This window comes from Oncorhynchus keta, chromosome 28 (assembly GCF_023373465.1).
Source record: "Oncorhynchus keta strain PuntledgeMale-10-30-2019 chromosome 28, Oket_V2, whole genome shotgun sequence".
Taxonomy (NCBI): Eukaryota; Metazoa; Chordata; class Actinopteri; order Salmoniformes; family Salmonidae; genus Oncorhynchus; species Oncorhynchus keta.
Genome location: NC_068448.1, coordinates 15,303,613 through 15,322,386, shown reverse-complemented (window position 1 = coordinate 15,322,386; position 18,774 = coordinate 15,303,613). Strand labels below are relative to the sequence as shown.

General features: G+C 46.2%; 1 protein-coding gene across 4 annotated transcripts; it reads left to right on the top strand.

Annotated features, from left to right (window-relative positions):
• The first annotated feature begins 6,519 nt into the window (after positions 1-6,519).
• Positions 6,520-18,583, top strand: LOC118376090 (molybdate-anion transporter-like). Of its 4 annotated transcripts, none has more exons than XM_052484964.1 (4): positions 6,520-6,724; positions 12,984-13,375; positions 14,531-16,275; positions 16,372-18,583. In XM_052484964.1, the coding sequence occupies exons 2-3, from the start codon at positions 13,064-13,066 to the stop codon at positions 15,668-15,670; spliced, it is 1,452 nt and encodes a 483-aa protein (XP_052340924.1). In that variant the 5' UTR covers positions 6,520-6,724; positions 12,984-13,063; the 3' UTR covers positions 15,671-16,275; positions 16,372-18,583. The 4 variants fall into 4 exon arrangements, with proteins under 4 accessions (XP_052340924.1, XP_052340925.1, XP_052340922.1 ...); XM_052484965.1 differs by having other exon boundaries at positions 14,531-16,325; positions 16,473-18,583; XM_052484962.1 differs by having other exon boundaries at positions 14,531-16,325; positions 16,420-18,583.
• Positions 18,584-18,774: the final 191 nt, after the last annotated feature.

The window sequence follows — 18,774 nt, the reverse complement described above, 5'->3', positions numbered from 1 at the left end:
GAAAATCAGTCTGAAAATGAACATGCATCACTTGCAGTACGGTTTTGGAAGCATAAGGACATAGCCGCGAAAAGTAGTTTGGGGGTAGGGGTGCTGTGATTTGTTTGCGGACATAAAAAATGCCTCACAAGTCCTCAACTGGCAGCTTCATTAAATAGGACCTGCAAACACCAGTCTCAATGTCAACAGTGAAGAGGCGACTCTGGATACTGGCCTTCTAGGCAGAGTTCCTCTGTCCGGTGTCTGTTATTTTGCCCACCTTAATCTTTTCTTTTTATTGGTCAGTCTGAAATATGGCTATTTCCTTGCAACTCTGCCTAGAAGGCCAGCATCCCAGAGTCGCCTCTTCACTGTTGATGTTGAGACTGGTGTTTTGAGGGCACTATTTAAAGAAGCTGCCAGTTGAGGACTTGTGAGGCGTCTGTTCCTCAAACTAGACACTCTAATGTACTTGTCCTCTTGCTCAGTTGTGCACTGGGGCCTCCCACTCCTCTTTCTAGTCTGGTTAGAGCCAGTTTGCACTGTTCTGTGAAGGGAGTAGTACACAGCATTGTACGAGATCTTCAGTTACTTGGCAATTTCTCACATGGAAAATCCTTAATTTCTCAGAACAAGAATAGACTGATGAGTTTCAGCAGAAAGTTCTTTGTTTCTGTCCATTTTGAGCCTGTAATCGAACCCACAACTGCTGATGATCCAGATACTCAACTAGTCTAAAGAAGGCCAGTCTTATTGCTTCTTTAATCCGAACAACTGTTTTCACCTGTGCTAACATTTTAATTTTAATGTATTTTTAATTTTACCTTTATTTAACCAGGCAAGTCAGTTAAGAACAAATTCTTATTTTCAATGACGGCCTGGGAACAGTGGGTTAACTGCCTGTTCAGGGGCAGAACGACAAATTTGTACCTTGTCAGCTCGGGGGTTTGAATTCGCAACCTTCCGGTTACTAGTCCATCGCTCTAACCACTAGGCTACGCTGCAAAAGGTTTTTCTAATGATCAATTAGCCTTTTAAAAGTATAAACTTGGATGAGCTAACAGGAGTGATGGTTGCTGATAATGCGCCTCTGTGCGCCTATGTAGATATTCCATTAAAAATGAGCCGTTTACAGCTACAATAGTAATTTACAACATTAACAATGTCTACACTGTATTTCTCATCAATTTTATGTTTTTTTTAATGGACAATAAACTTGCTTTTCTTTCAAAAACAAGGACATTTCTAAGTGACCCCAAACCTTAGAATGGTAGTGTATGTTTACCAGTTTCTTCAAGTACTTTGAAAATGCAAGTTAATTCTATGTGAAAATGTAAATAGTCTATTCATTCCTTTTCCAATTAAGTAGACACTCTTATCCAGAGCAACTTACAGTTGTGAGTCCATACATTTTCATACGTTTTTGTACTGGTCCCCCGTGGGAATCAAACCCACAACCTTAGCATTGCAAGCACCATGCTTTACCACAGCACATCATCACATCACATCATCACAAACCACTTGATGTCTCAATGTACTCAATTACTGTAGTGGTCATTGTTTTTCTTCATGGTGATAGAAAGTCTACAGGTATAAACCTAGATTACCAGCCCATGTACAGTACAGTAATGTACATTAAGTGGTTTGTAAGGATGGTAAATTAATGATGCATGAAAAGTGGTTGTTTTCTATGTTATTTGATCAAGAACAATATTTAATTTGATGTGGTTGTTTTGTGTCTTTGCCCATAACTTTGCACCTTTTGATGTAAATGTTTGAGGACAGGGTTTTGTTCTATCTGGATGCCATTAGAATGATGATCACAGAGAAAGAGACGGTTTGGTTCTTTCTGGATGCCATTAGAATGATGATCACAGAGAAAGGGACAGGGTTTTGTTCTTTCTGGATGCCATTAGAATGATGATCACAGAGAAAGAGACAGGGTTTGGTTCTTTCTGGATGCCATTAGAATGACATCACAGAGAAAGAGACAGGGTTTTGTTCTTTCTGGATTCCATTAGAATGATGATCACAGAGAAAGAGACAGGGTTTTGTTCTTTCTGGATTCCATTAGAATGATGATCACAGAGAAAGAGACAGGGTTTGGTTCTTTCTGGATTCCATTAGAATGATGATCACAGAGAAAGAGACAGGGTTTGGTTCTTTCTGGATTCCATTAGAATGATGATCACAGAGAAAGAGACAGGGTTTGCTCTCTCTTCGTCCGCCCACGTGTTCTCGCACACCCCGAGAGCTTCTGGTCAGCGGGATGGTGGCACCGGGATCCTCATCTCTCCCAAGTGGTCATTCTCTCTTTCTCCCCTTACCCATCTGTCTATCGCCTCCTTTGAATTTCATGCTGTCACAGTTACCAGCCCTTTCAAGCTTAACATCCTTATCATTTATCGCCCTCCAGGTCCCCTCGGAGAGTTCATCAATGAGCTTGATGTCTTGATAAGCTCCTTTCCTGAGGACGGCTCACCTCTCACAGTTCTGGGCGACTTTAACCTCCCCACGTCTACCTTTGACTCATTCCTCTCTGCCTCCTTCTTTCCACTCCTTTCCTCTTTTGACCTCACCCTCTCACCTTCCCCCCCTACTCACAAGGCAGGCAATACGCTCGACCTCATCTTTACTAGATGCTGTTCTTCCACTAACCTCATTGCAACTCCCCTCCAAGTCTCCGACCACTACCTTGTATCCTTTTCCCTCTCGCTCTCATCCAACACTTCCCACACTGCCCCTACTCGGATGGTATCGCGCCGTCCCAACCTTCGCTCTCTCTCCCCCGCTACTCTCTCCTCTTCCATCCTATCATCTCTTCCCTCTGCTCAAACCTTCTCCAACCTATCTCCTGATTCTGCCTCCTCAACCCTCCTCTCCTCCCTTTCTGCATCCTTTGACTCTCAATGTCCCCTATCTTCCAGGCCGGCTCGGTCCTCCCCTCCCGCTCCGTGGCTCGACGACTCATTGCGAGCTCACAGAACAGGGCTCCGGGCAGCCGAGCGGAAATGGAGGAAAACTCGCCTCCCTGCGGACCTGGCATCCTTTCGCTCCCTCCTCTCTACATTTTCCTCCTCTGTCTCTGCTGCTAAAGCCACGTTCTACCACTCTAAATTCCAAGCATCTGCCTCTAACCCTAGGAAGCTCTTTGCCACCTTCTGCTCCCTCCTGAATCCTCCTCCCCCCTCCTCCTCTCTGCAGATGACTTCGTCAACCATTTTGAAAAGAAGGTCGACGACATCCGATCCTCGTTTGCTAAGTCAAACGACACCGCTGGTTCTGCTCACACTGCCCTACCCTGTGCTCTGACCTCTTTCTCCCCTCTCTCTCCAGATGAAATCTTGCGTCTTGTGACGGCCGGCCGCCCAACAACCTGCCCGCTCGACCCTATCCCCTCCTCTCTTCTCCAGACCATTTCCAGAGACCTTCTCCCTTACCTCACCTCGCTCATCAACTCATCCCTGACCGCTGGCTACGTCCCTTCCGTCTTCAAGAGAGCGAGAGTTGCACCCCTTCTGAAAAAACCTACACTCGATCCCTCCGATGTCAACAACTACAGACCAGTATCCCTTCTTTCTTTTCTCTCCAAAACTCTTGAACGTGCCGTCCTTGGCCAGCTCTCCCGCTATCTCTCTCAGAATGACCTTCTTGATCCAAATCAGTCAGGTTTCAAGACTAGTCATTCAACTGAGACTGCTCTTCTCTGTATCACGGAGGCGCTCCGCACTGCTAAAGCTAACTCTCTCTCCTCTGCTCTCATCCTTCTAGACCTATCGGCTGCCTTCGATACTGTGAACCATCAGATCCTCCTCTCCACCCTCTCCGAGTTGGGCATCTCCGGCGTGGCCCACGCTTGGATTGCGTCCTACCTGACAGGTCGCTCCTACCAGGTGGCGTGGCGAGAATCTGTCTCCTCACCACGCGCTCTCACCACTGGTGTCCCCCAGGGCTCTGTTCTAGGCCCTCTCCTATTCTCGCTATACACCAAGTCACTTGGCTCTGTCATAACCTCACATGGTCTCTCCTATCATTGCTATGCAGACGACACACAATTAATCTTCTCCTTTCCCCCTTCTGATGACCAGGTGGCGAATCACATCTCTGCATGTCTGGCAGACATATCAGTGTGGATGACGGATCACCACCTCAAGCTGAACCTCGGCAAGACGGAGCTGCTCTTCCTCCCGGGAAGGACTGCCCGTTCCATGATCTCGCCATCACGGTTGACAACTCCATTGTGTCCTCCTCCCAGAGCGCTAAGAACCTTGGCGTGATCCTGGACAACACCCTGTCGTTCTCAACTAACATCAAGGCGGTGGCCCGTTCCTGTAGGTTCATGCTCTACAACATCCGCAGAGTACGACCCTGCCTCACACAGGAAGCGGCGCAGGTCCTAATCCAGGCACTTGTCATCTCCCGTCTGGATTACTGCAACTCGCTGTTGGCTGGGCTTCCTGCCTGTGCCATTAAACCCCTACAACTCATCCAGAACACCGCAGCCCGTCTGGTGTTCAACCTTCCCAAGTTCTCTCACGTCACCCCGCTCCTCCGCTCTCTCCACTGGCTTCCAGTTGAAGCTCGCATCCGCTACAAGACCATGGTGCTTGCCTACGGAGCTGTGAGGGGAACGGCACCTCAGTACCTCCAGGCTCTGATCAGGCCCTACACCCAAACAAGGGCACTGCGTTCATCCACCTCTGGCCTGCTCGCCTCCCTACCACTGAGGAAGTACAGTTCCCACTCAGCCCAGTCAAAACTGTTCGCTGCTCTGGCTCCCCAATGGTGGAACACACTCCCTCACGACGCCAGGACAGCGGAGTCAATCACCACCTTCCGGAGACACCTGAAACCCCACCTCTTTAAGGAATACCTAGGATAGTATAAAGTAATCCTTCTCACCCCCCCCCCCTTAAAATATTTAGATGCACTATTGTAAAGTGGCTGTTCCACTGGATGTCATAAGGTGAATGCACCAATTTGTAAGTCGCTCTGGATAAGAGCGTCTGCTAAATGACTTAAATGTAATGTAAATGTAAATGTTTGGTTCTTTCTGGATTCCATTAGAATGATGATCACAGAGAAATAGACAGGGTTTGGTTCATTCTGGATTACATTAGAATGATGATCACAGAGAAAGAGACAGGGTTTGGTTCTTTCTGGTTCTTTCTGGATTCTATTAGAATGATGATCACAGAGAAAGAGACAGGGTTTGGTTCTTTCTGGATGCCATTAGAATGACATCACAGAGAAAGAGACAGGGGTTTTGTTCTTTCTGGAGGCCATTAGAATGATGATCACAGAGAAAGAGACAGGGTTTGGTTCTTTCTGGATTCCATTAAAATGATGATCACAGAGAAAGAGACAGGGTTTGGTTCTTTCTGGATTCCATTAGAATGATGATCACAGAGAAAGAGACAGGGTTTGGTTCTTTCTGGATTCCATTAGAATGATGATCACAGAGAAAGAGACAGGGTTTGGTTCATTCTGGATTCCATTAGAATGATGATCACAGAGAAAGAGACAGGGTTTGGTTCTTTCTGGATTCCATTAGAATGATGATCACAGAGAAAGAGACAGGGTTTGGTTCTTTCTGGATTCCATTAGAATGATGATCACAGAGAAAGAGACAGGGACAACAACTCTTACAATTCCAACTATTGAATCCTGCAAGATACTTTTCTTAATTATACTACTACCTTTTTTTAGCAAAAGCAGAGATGCTGCAAAAAAAATGGCCCCTGCTACAGAAGTCTATATCGGTCTGCTAATACGAATAAAGGCCCAGTGTTACACCTATATATTTTTTGTAATCTGATTTTTCAGGGGGTGCTACAGCACCCCCACTTTCCGCACTTATGCATAAGGACCTTATATTTCATATCAGCAATAAATAATTGATTTAATTGATACACAACTTTATAGGGTTCCCAAACAGCCATATGTCCATGTTACAGAGCTTGTTCACGGAAAACAGACAGAATACAGAGTAGACTACCTATGCGAATTAGCTATCTGCTTCTCTGAACACTGACAGATGCCACAAACTTGATGTCACTGAAAAATACCATTGGCTGCAACTGTGGTAAAACCAGTTAAAACAGTGTCCAGAAAAATTGTATTTTGCATTCGTGAAAAGATTGTGATTTGATATGAAAGTAAAGGGATTTATGTTTTTATAACTGTACTGCAATTGATAATCGATTCACGTTTAGATGGAGTATTTGGCTGTTTTGGCTTCCAGAGACAATTCACCCTTTAAACAGAACATATAAGAAAGTCCTTGGAAGGTGTAACGTTAGGCTCCTTAAATCCAATATTGGGAAACTGCAAGGTTTCCAGTAGTTACCAAAGCCATAAAGTCAAAATTGCTCGTAAAAATTCATGAAAAGAAATGTGCTTTTAACACTTAATTTAAGGATAGGGGGTTAGCCATAAGGTTAGTAGTGTGGTTAAGATTAGGTTTAAATATAATATTAAGAAGATAAATTGTATAAAGGTTTACGACTTTGTGACTGGGGTAACGAATGACGACCCAACTGCAAGTGCAGAGATGGGTCATGCACAATCGGGATAGAAAAAGAAAGGCTGCCCCCAAGTGGTGAAACTGAAATCAGAACCCGGAAATGGGTGGTGAAATTAGGACGTTGTAGGACACGGTTTGTCCTCTTCTTACTCGTAGTTAAAGAACTTTTAACCCCTACTTTAATTTTAAAGTGGCATGGAGCATGTATCAGACAAGATGGTAAGCATATCACAAACTGTCGAATATTTCACAGCAAGGAAAGGGAGAGAGGTGGGAGGGGCACAGCCTGGCAGAACCGTGCATCGGTTATCAAAAGATGTACGGTAGGCTATCGCAATTTACTGGCTTTGTAATGTCTCGCGCAAATTCACTAAAGTAAGGGTTATCAATAAAAAGGCTGAGATATTCTACACGCAATAGACCAAAGACACACTAGCGTTTTTCATGGAGAAGAGAAAGGGGAGCAGGCAGAGAGAAAGAGGATTGGTGCAGGTAGAGAGAAAGTCAGAACCGTGCTCATAGTCTGTATCTTGGTCATCTATCAATCAATGCCTTCCAAATTCACCAAAAGTATATTAAAGTAAGGCTATATATTAGGCTATAAATGAGTATGGCTAAGCTATTCTTAATAGTGCCAGCGAAGGGGAACAGGTGAATTGAAGTTAGCCAAACAGCCAAATGCATCAGTTGAATTGGGCCTAAATGATCTTATTTAATGAAACCCTGTCTAGCTATCGATGTCCTAGGTCAAGGCTCTCCAACCCTGTTCCTTCATGTAGGCTTCTCCTCCAACGCCAGTTGTAACTACCCCGATTAAGTTTATAAACCAGCTAATTATTAAATCAGATGCGCTAGATTCGTTTTGAAGTGAAACCCGACATGATGGTAGCTCTCTACGAACAGGGTTGGAGAGCCCTGTCCTACCGAGGCAGTAGATCGCAAAATAGCATCCCGGCTAAACATTTTGGAAATGGCAAGTTCACTTTCTCATCCGTAAACACAGTCAAGTGGAAATACGGTTCAGTAGCTCAAATCAGCAGGATGTGGTACATTGTTATTGGGAATAACGTCTAACATGGATGGATCGCTAAAATCATGTTTATGATAACACTTTATACATGTACATATTATGGGGAGACCTATACATTTGGCAGCCAAGCACGAGTTATCAGTGTAGCGTATTATCGTGTGGACATGACGTTGAAATTAACGAAATATCTGCAGGTCTACAATAAAAGCCTCCAGGCTCCCGTCATAAGAGTCCATTTGAAATAATAATGTGACTAGATCATAAATGAACAATTGTCCAGACAGAGGCTTGAGTTTGCGAATTGACGGTTTATTAAACCAACTTTACACAGGCTACTGTTTGGGCCGTAGCACACGCCAAATAGATGACAGATAACCCACAAGCCAATCGTGACCTTCTCTTGTGAAGCCCAGACGTAAGAGAGAGAGAACAAAGGCTGAACCTGGTCTTAACTTCCAATGCCCAACCCCCCTCCACGCCACTCCGCCAACCACCAGGATGCCCGGTATCAGAACATTCCAGGCATTCCCGTGATTGGCAGATAGCAGGTTGATTGACATGTCGGACCCCGCGAACACCGGGTACTGGTCAGTACAACACTACCACCTCCTAGCCTAACCAGCTGTCTGTGCGGGTCGCTACAATAATAATAATTACAGGGGGGGCAGTTTGTAAATATTAATCCTGTGTGAATTGGCCTCTGGAATAACGCACATGCTTGGAAAATAGTTACAAAACCAATGCCTAGTAGTAATATCCGTCCAATAGGGCTGTAACATGGCAAAGAATAGGTTTATCAGAATAGTGTGTGCCGCATCACATGGGATCCGTTAAGGCTGCACACAGCGGAAATATTCCAGTTTCTACACATCACCTTATATATTCAAACAAAATGGGCAGCCTCATGCTCATATCAGTCCTCTAGAATGCAAATGTAGTCTTCCTAATAGGATTGCAATAATGAGATGGTGTGTATGTTTGTGCGCATCCGTTTGTGTGTTTTGGGAGTCGACTCCAATCACAGGAGTCGGATTTGGAGTCGAATCCAAAAATCCTGGAGTCTTGCGCCACAAATGAGTCATAGTGGGCAGGACAAGGGGGGCAGCCAGGGTACTGGTACAGTGTCAATGTGCGGGGGGCACCGGTTAGTTGAGGTAATATGTACATGTAGATAGTTATTAAAGTGACTTTGCATAGATGATAACAACAGAGTAGCAGTGGTGTAAAGGGAGGGGGGCATGCAAATAGTCTGGGTAGCCATTTGATTAGGTGTTCAGTCTTATGGCTTTGGGGTAGAAGCTGTTTAGAAGCCTCTTGGACCTAGACTTGGCACTCCTATACCACTTGCCATGCGATAGCAGAGAGAACGGTTTATGACTAGGGTGGCTAGAGTCTTTGGCAATTTTTTGGGGCCTTCCTTTGACACGCCTAGTATAGAGGTCCTGGATGGCAGGAAGCTTGGCCCGAGTGATGTACTGGGCTGTTTGCACTACTCTCTGTAGTGCCTTGTGGTCAGAGGCATAGCAGTTGCCATACCAGGCAGTGATGCAACCAGTCAGGATGCTCTCGATGGTGCAGCTGTAGAACCGTTTGAGGATCAGAGGACCATGCTAAATATTTTCAGTCTCCTTTGTATTTCCCTCTTCATGACTGTCTTGGTGTGCTTGGACCATGTTAGTTTGTTGGTGATGTGGACATCAAGGAACTTGAAGCTCTCAACCTGCTCCACTGCAGCCCCGTCGATGAGAATGGGGGTGTGCTCGGTCCTCTTTTTCCTGTAGTCCACACTCATCTCTTTTGTCAGTGATCATGTTGAGGGAGAGGTTGTTGTCCTGGCACCACACGGCCAGATCTCTGACCTCCTCCCTATAGGCTGTCTCGTCTTGGTCGGTAAGGACTACCACTGTTGTGTCATCGGCAAACTTAATGATGGTGTTGGAGTTGTGCCTGGCTGTGCAGTCATGAGTGAACAGGGAGTGCAGGAGGGGACTGAACACGCACCCCTGAGGGGCCCCTGTGTGGAGGATCAGCGTGGTGGATGTGTTATTACCTACCCTTACCACCTGGGGGCGGACCGTCATGAAGTCCAGGATCCAGTTGCAGAGGGAGATGTTTAGTCCCAGGGTCCTAAGCTTAGTAATGAGCTTTGAGTGCACTATGGTGTTGAACGATGAGCTGTGGTCAATGAATAACATTCTGACATGGGTGTTCCTTTTGTCCAGGTGGGAAAGGACATTGTGGAGTACAATAGAGATTGCATCATCTGTTGGGGCGGTATGCCAAAAACAACTTTATATTGAAGGAGTGTCTTTGATTTGACAGCCTGCACATGCGCAGTTCAGCGTGAGACGACGTGTTTCTACACATGAGCTTAGCTAGCCAACGTCACCATATTGGAGTATTGGAGTTTTAGCTTATCTTCAAACCACAGGAGGTTGGTGGCACCTTAATTGGGGAGGATGGGCTTGTGGTAATGGCTGCAGCAGAATCAGTGGGATGGTATCAAACACATGGTTTGATGCCGTTCCAGACATTATGATGAGCCGTGCTTCATACTGTACCGAAATAATCATATTTCAGATGTGTATCTTACTTAGTTTTTATTTGATGACTTTATTATTTAGAATTCCTTAAGGTCATCATCTCTGCTCAGGCCGTAGAAGCCAGACAACGTTCTGTGTTTTCCATACTGTACTGTCTTTAGTCATTCTATTTAGCTAGGCTTGCCTGCCCAAGCATGCTGCAAAGATGTCTAATGAAATAATAATAATCATCTAAATCTACTTACACGAACAGTCTCTATCCCTCTCTCTTGTCGTTGTGAACATGTCTATCTTATGTGGTCTGTGTGTATCTCACCATCCATCTCAGTCTGAGCCTGGAAAAACAGGTGCAATGGATTATGGTCATTGTGTTCATCAGTGTTTCTGTGCTGAACGAGGTTGAATATTTGCTTTATGAAACTTACAACTCCCTTCAGCCCAGAGTCCCACATAGTTATTGACTTGATTTCTGTCAATTATTAGATTTCTCTCTAGAGAAATGGCACGTTGGGCTCACACAAAACAAAAACTAAATGGAGTACTTGAACTGATGTCGGTCAATTAGTTGTTTAACCAACATTGAGTTGTTGTTTTTTGTCATTAATCACTCAGCACTTCATACTGATGGCTGAACGACCCAGAGGTAACTCATTTGGGGGTTTTAAGACTACAAGCTGGCGAACTCTATTCACCCCTCCATATAGGACTTTTTTCTCCACCATTTTGTTTAGTTAACAGACTTCAATATACTTTTGTTACTCACCAAAGTAAAGATGTTGCTGGAGTGCTGACTAACTTTTCTCTGTATGTCGCCAGAATAGCTGTAGTTCACACATCCGTCAGATGCAAAATGCACGTGGATGCATCCAGAATGGAATAGACATTCATTGCTGCATCTCGTGGTGCAGATCCAACGCTCAACTCTATTCTTTTTTCATTTTGGAGAAACAACAGTTTGCACAGACAGAGAAATGTTCTAGCCGATTTCATGGTCAATCCAACATCTAGCATTTACAGCGACGCGGTCGCCGCAGAAGTCAGGCCGTTCAAACTTCTTGCACTTCAGGGCGCTGTCATAGTGATTCAGGGCCATTGGTGTCAAGTACTTCAGTAAAAAATACTTTAACGTACTACTTAAGTAGTATCTGTACTTAATTATTTATATTTTTCAGAACTTTTACATTCCTAAAGAAAATAATGTACTTTTTACTCAACTTTTTTGTGACACCCAAAAGTACTCGTTACATTGTGAATTCTTAGCAAGACAGGAAAAGTGTCCAATATTCACACTCCTCAAGAGAACATCCCTGGTCATCCCTACTGCCTCTGGTCTGGTGGACTCACTAAACAGAGAACATCCCTGGTCATCCCTACTGCCTCTGGTCTGGTGGACTCACTAAACAGAGAACATCCCTGGTCATCCCTACTGCCTCTGGTCTGGTGGACTCACTAAACAGAGAACATCCCTGGTCATCCCTACTGCCTCTGGTCTGGTGGACTCACTAAACAGAGAACATCCCTGGTCATCCCTACTGCCTCTGGTCTGGTGGACTCACTAAACAGAGAACATCCCTGGTCATCCCTACTGCCTCTGGTCTGTGGACTCACTAAACAGAGAACATCCCTGGTCATCCCTACTGCCTCTGGTCTGGTGGACTCACTAAACAGAGAACATCCCTGGTCATCCCTACTGCCTCTGGTCTGGTGGACTCACTAAACAGAGAACATCCCTGGTCATCCCTACTGCCTCTGGTCTGGTGGACTCACTAAACAGAGAACATCCCTGGTCATCCCTACTGCCTCTGGTCTGGTGGACTCACTAAACAGAGAACATCCCTGGTCATCCCTACTGCCTCTGGTCTGGTGGACTCACTAAACAGAGAACATCCCTGGTCATCCCTACTGCCTCTGGTCTGGTGGACTCACTAAACAGAGAACATCCCTGGTCATCCCTACTGCCTCTGGTCTGGTGGACTCACTAAACAGAGAACATCCCTGGTCATCCCTACTGCCTCTGGTCTGGTGGACTCACTAAACAGAGAACATCCCTGGTCATCCCTACTGCCTCTGGTCTGGTGGACTCACTAAACAGAGAACATCCCTGGTCATCCCTACTGCCTCTGATTTGGTGGACTCACTAAACACGCATGCTTCATTTGTAAATGATGTTGTGGTGTGCCCCTGGCTATCCGAGTGTGCCCGTGGCTCCGCAATTGTCACACCCTCCGTAAGGAGCCTCTGGACCACATTTTGCGGAACAAGCATAAATCTGCTTTTAGTCAGCACTCTAGTAACAAATTCCTCCGTGGGTTGAATGGAAAGATGCAGGCTGTTGAAGAAAATTATCCCGAACATATTGGGCTGGACCAGAGCTACTAATGTTATCTGCCAAGCTTATGCTAGCTGTTTAGCTATCTTTTGGAAGCAAACTTACAAAATGTACATTGAAGAAGGTTGCTACCTGCCAGATCTTTAGTTTAATTTGAAGCCTTTGAAACTCTCAAACCAGGGAAGTATTTTGCTGCCTCGTTCACGTCATGTCGGAAACTCTGACATCTCTGACTTGCTAACCTTGGCAGGAGAGTGGTATCAGAATCAACCAATGGGAAGCTCTACGCAAATAACTTACATTCATTTGAACTCCGAGGTCCCGAGTTTCCGACATGACTTGATGGTGGCATAACACCTGCAAATCTGTGTACACGACCAATAAAGTTTGATTTGATTTGTAGTCCTCTCATGCAGCAGTATCCAGATGAGATGACAACCCTAAGCAAACATCTTCTTTAGATAGCTAGTATGGACGCCACGTTTACAGAACTTGGCTTTAAGTTATTTATGCTGGTAGATATTCACAATAACTGTCTTTATGGTGCCGTTAGTAATAGAGTCTCTGTCTCCACAGCCTTTGACTGAGCCACAACGGATAAGACAGGAGTGAAGAGACCTCCCCGCCCCTAACAGTCACACTTGGACAAACCCATCATGTTGGTGACAGCCTACCTGGCCATGGTGGTCCTACTGGTGCTATGTGTCGGACTGGAGCTAACGGCACGTCGCCTCACCCCACCTCAACCCACCCCCTCTGCCATGGGCACCAACCCTGCCTTCCGTAGGTTCCAGACCGTGTTCCTAAGAGGCTACCTCTTAGCCTTGTCGGCTGACTGGCTGCAGGGGCCATACCTCTACAAGCTCTACCGCCATTACAGCTTCCTGGAGTCCCAGATAGCCATCCTGTATGTCGTTGGCCTGGCCTCCTGTGTGCTGTTTGCCCCTGTGGCTAGCTGGCTTCCTCAGGTAACAATAACCAGGACCACAATGTAAATAAATCAAATTAAAATGATCTATGTTTATTCATCAAGTACACCATTTACTGCAGGTATAAATGATGCATTGTAATGCCTACTTGCAAGCTCCCTCAACAGTGCAGTATCAATATAATCCAAATTTAAATTTAAAAAAATAACAAGGAGTAGAAGAAAGTGGTATGCATTTTAGTAATGAAACTGATACAGTATAAATTATGAATGTGCTATGTCAAGTGTGATTATTTAGAAATATGAAGTCAATGGTGTCTTGGGTGGGCAATTGAGTAAAATAGTATATAAATAGAACAGCAGAGTTGGCTGTGTGTGCTTGTGTGTTAGGGTTGACTGTGTGTGCTTGTGTGTCAGGGTTGACTGTTTGTGCGCTTGTGTGTCAGGGTTGACTGTGTGCGCTTGTGTGTCAGGGTTGACTGTGTGTGCTTGTGTGTCAGGGTTGACTGTTTGTGCGCTTGTGTGTCAGGGTTGACTGTTTGTGCGCTTGTGTGTCAGGGTTGACTGTTTGTGCGCTTGTGTGTCAGGGTTGACTGTTTGTGCGCTTGTGTGTCAGGGTTGACTGTGTGCGCTTGTGTGTCAGGGTTGACTGTGTGCGCTTGTGTGTCAGGGTTGACTGTGTGCGCTTGTGTGTCAGGGTTGACTGTGTGCGCTTGTGTGTCAGGGTTGACTGTGTGCGCTTGTGTGTCAGGGTTGACTGTTTGTGCGCTTGTGTGTCAGGGTTGACTGTGTGGAGAGTCCATGTAAATAGTCTTTAAGATGCAGGTCTGAGCAGGTAGACAGATAGCGTTAGCCGTTCAGCAGTTTGATGGCCTGGGGGTAGAAGCTGTTTCGGAGCCTTTTAGTCCGAGAACCGATGATCTGAGAGCCAATAAAAATAAGTCCATTGTTTCTCAATCCTGGTCCTGGGTACGCAGTACTGTTTTTACCCTGGCACTAACACACCTGATTCAAATAATCAAAAACTTGATGAGCAGAAACCATGATGATGAGGGCAAAAACCAAAATGTGAACCCCTTTGGGTCCCCAGGACCAGGATTGGGAAACACTGCGTTAGATTTTTTACAATGTATATGTTGTTGAACTGCTACGACTGAGGTAACTATGTATTTAAAATGTGTATTAATTAATTCAGGTCCTGGGGCGGAGACGGACCTGCCTGCTCTTCTGCGTGGCCTACTCAGCCTGTTGCCTCACCAAGCTGTCCCGTGACTACTTTGTCCTGATCCTGGGTCGCGTGCTAGGAGGCCTGTCCACCTCTTTGCTCTCCACAGCCTTCCATGCCTGGTACGTGCACCGACATGCTGACGTCCACGACTTCCCTAAAGAATGGATCCCCAGTACCTTCACCAAGGCTGCTAGCTGGAACCACGGGCTAGCGATGGGGGCTGGGCTGGTGGCGAACATGTTGGCTGAGTGGCTCCACCTGGGGCCTGTGGCGCCCTTCCTCCTGGCCGTGCCCTGCCTTGGGGCCTGTGGCTGGGTGGTGCTGACTGATTGGGGCCTGGAGGAGAAGGATGGAAGCCTGGAAGGGGACAACAAGAAGCCCTTGCTCGGTCCTTCTAGTTCAGCACCTCTGGCCCGGGCTTCTGCACGGGCCCGGTTCTGGCGCAGCTGTCAGGAAGGCCTCCGCTGTCTCTTATCAGACAGACGGGTGATGCTTCTAGGAGGAGTCCAGGCTCTATTTGAGAGTGTCCTCTATATATTCATCTTCCTGTGGACCCCCGTCCTGGACCCCTATGGCCCTCCGCTGGGCATGGTCTTCTCCTGTCTGATGGCAGCCAGTATGGCGGGGTCCCTGCTCTACCGCCTGGCCACCTCCACCCGCTACCGCCTCCAGCCTGGGCACCTCCTCTGCTTCTCCATGCTGCTTGCCTTTTTCTCCTTCTTCATGCTCATCTTTTCCACTGCACCGGGCCAGCCCAGACCCCGCGAGTCCCTGCTGGCCTTCCTGCTGCTGGAGCTGGCCAGTGGCCTCTACTTCCCTGCTGTCAGCTTCCTCCATGGGAGGGTGATCCCAGAGGAGAAGAGGGCTGGGGTGCTGGTCTGGTTCAGGCTGCCTCTGCACCTTCTGGCCTGCCTGGGGCTACTGGCGCTCCACAGGGAGGTGTCGGGGACCGGAGGGGGCGAGGGCGGTAGTGGAACCAGGCATATGTTTGGTGGTTGTGCTGTTTTGATGCTAGCTGCACTCTTGGCTGTGGTCAGTCTCTTTACACTGGGAAGGAATGATGTGGATCTCAGACTGGATGGGCCCAAAGGAGAGGGAGATAATTGACATTTAGATTCAGAAAACTGAACTGTCCCAACATTGGACAATGCCATGGAGGAGGAGGACTAGGAATACACTTACTGCTTTGTTTACAGCGATGAAGACTTGTTTGGGAACTAAACAACTTTTGTATGACTGAAAACTGAAGCTTAATCAACATAGGAGTTGCAAATATAAGACAATGATTTAAAATAATCTGGTGTTGGTAAAAGGTATATATTTTTTGTTGCAAGATTTCCTGATATTTATTGGTTTTAATTTTGTTAAGACTAGCAAATATCTTGTTAGATTGTTGAGTATATGAAGAAAATGTGTTTTTATTTGGATTTACTATGTGGCGGTCTGCATCTTCTCAAGGGGTTGGGTTAAATGCAGAAGATACACTTTGGTTGAATGCATTCAGTTGTGCAACTTACTGATTTCTTTAAACACACACACACACACACACTCTGACACACTTGCTTGTGTATTAATGTTGCACCAGTTGGTAGCTCCAGGATGTTATTTATATCTCAGCCTGACCACGTTATAGGGTTTATCAACTGCATTGTTCAGGGTGTACCTCTCAGCCAGGGCAGAACAAGGCTTCCATCACTAGCGTTGTTCAGGGTGTACCTCTCAGCCAGGGCAGAACAAGGCTTCCATCACTAGCGTTGTTCAGGTGTCAGCCAGGGCAGAACAACCTTCCATCACTAGCGTTGTTCAAGGTGTCTCAGCCAGGGCAGAACAAGGCTTCCATCACTAGCGTTGTTCAGGGTGTACCTCTCAGCCAGGGCAGAACAAGGCTTCCATCACTAGCGTTGTTCAGGGTGTACCTCTCAGCCAGGGCAGAACAAGGCTTCCATCACTAGCGTTGTTCAGGGTGTACCTCTCAGCCAGGGCAGAACAAGGCTTCCATCACTAGCGTTGTTCAGGGTGTACCTCTCAGCCAGGGCAGAACAAGGCTTCCATCACTAGCGTTGTTCAGGGTGTACCTCTCAGCCAGGGCAGAACAAGGCTTCCATCACTAGTACAGCTGCTTGCTCCAGCAGAAATATCACCCACTCTAATATCACATAACAAGTACTTCAGTGTATCAATTCAGTTTCAGCTGTAACTTTGCAATCAATTGACATTACACATTGTCAGTGTAAGGAACATACACTGCTCAAAAAAATAAAGGGAACACTAAAATAACACATCCTCGTTCTGAATGGATGAAATATTCTTATTAAATACTTTTTTCTTAACATAGTTGAATGTGCTGACCACAAAATCACACAAAAAATGATCAATGGAAATCAAATTTATCAACCCATGGAGGTCTGAATTTGGAGTCACACTCAAAATTAAAGGTGGAAAACCACACTACAGGCTGATCCAACTTTGATGTAATGCCCTTAAAATAAGTCAAAATGAGGCTCAGTAGTGTGTGTATGATCTCCCTACAACGCCTGGGCATGCTCCTGATGAGGTGGCGGATGGTCTCCTGAGGGATCTGCTCCCAGACCCGAACTAAAGCATCCTGGACAGTCTGTGGTGCAACGTGGCGTTGGTGGATGGAGGGAGACATGATGTCCCAGATGTACTCAATTGGATTCAGGTCTGGGGAACGGGCGGGCCAGTCCATAGCATCAATGCCTTCCTCTTGCAGGAACTCCTGACACACTCCAGCCACATGAGGTCTAGCATTGTCTTGCATTAGGAGGAACCCAGGGCCAACAGCACCAGCATATGGTCTCACAGGGGGTCTGAGGATCTCATCTCGGTACCTAATGGCAGTCAGGCTACCTCTTGGCGAGCACATGGAAGGCTGTGCGGCCCCCCAAAGAAATGCCACCCCACACCATGACTGACCCACCGCCAAACCGGTCATGCTGGAAGATGTTGCAGGCAGCAGAACGTTCTCCATGGCGTCTCCAGTCTGTCACGTCTGTCACATGTGCTCAGTGTGAACCTGCTTTCATCTGTGAAGAGCACATGGCGCCAGTGGCGAATTCGCCAATCTTGGTGTTCTCTGGCAAATGCCAAACGTCCTGCACGGTGTTGGGCTGTAAGCACAACCCCCACTTGTGGACGTCGGGCCCTCATACTACCTTCATGGAGTCTGTTTCTGACCATTTGAGCAGACACATGCACATTTGTGGCCTGCTGGAGGTCATTTTGCAGGGCTCTGGCAGTGCTCCTCCTGCTCCTCCTTGCACAAAGGCGGAGGTAGCGGTCCTGCTGCTGGGTTGTTGCCCTCCTACGGTCTCCTCCACGTCTCCTGATGTACTGGCCTGTCTCCTGGTAGCGCTTCCCTGCTCTGGACACTACGCTGACAGACACAGCAAACCTTCTTGCCACAGCTCGCATTGATGTTCCATCCTGGATGAGCTGCACTACCTGAGCCACTTGTGTGAGTTGTAGACTCCGTCTCATGCTACCACTAGAGTGAAAGCACCGTCAGCATTCAAAAGTGACCAAAACATCAGCCAGGAAGCATAGGAACTGAGAAGTGGTCTGTGGTCACCACCTGCAGAACCACTCCTTTATTGGGGGTGTCTTGCTAATTGCCTATAATTTCCACCTGTTGTCTATTCCATTTGCACAACAGCATGTGAAATTTGTCAATTAGTGTTGCTTCCTAAGTGGACAGTTTGATTTCGCAGAAGTGTGATTGACTTGGAGTTACATTGTGTTGTTTAAGTGTTCCCTTTATTTTTTTGAGCAGTGTATATTATGAATGGTTTGTTGTGGAGCAATATCAGATAATTTCATCATGATTTCCTTTTTTTTCAATAGCTGTTATAGAAACAGAACTTGTATGGGGCTTGTCAGACCTGAATACATCTTGGAGAGGCATTGGTACTTGCCTTATTCTTAAATCCTTGTCCTCCAGGACCTTCAGTAAAACAGGACATCTTGTAAATATCTAATAAATAAGATTTTAATACCCTCTGACATTTTGTGGTCCTTTGAATTGCAGTGATGATGTTGTTAGACTGACTTGTCATACTCCACATACATAACATCAATACATATTCTACAGTCTTACATGAATGTTTTACAAGTAGGAGATTCTAGTATTTTCATGAATGTAGTAGTCGTTCAGGAATTAAATGTAGGGTACTGAATCATTGCATTACCTA

What these genes read in the sequence shown, in the direction of transcription:
- LOC118376090 (XM_052484964.1), top strand. Translation starts at nt 13,064, where the DNA reads ATGTTGGTGACAGCCTACCTGGCCATGGTGGTCCTACTGGTGCTATGT. An exon ending in TGGCTAGCTGGCTTCCTCAG is followed by an intron (nt 13,376 to 14,530) that starts GTAACAATAACC and finishes TAATTAATTCAG; the next exon opens with GTCCTGGGGCGGAGACGGAC.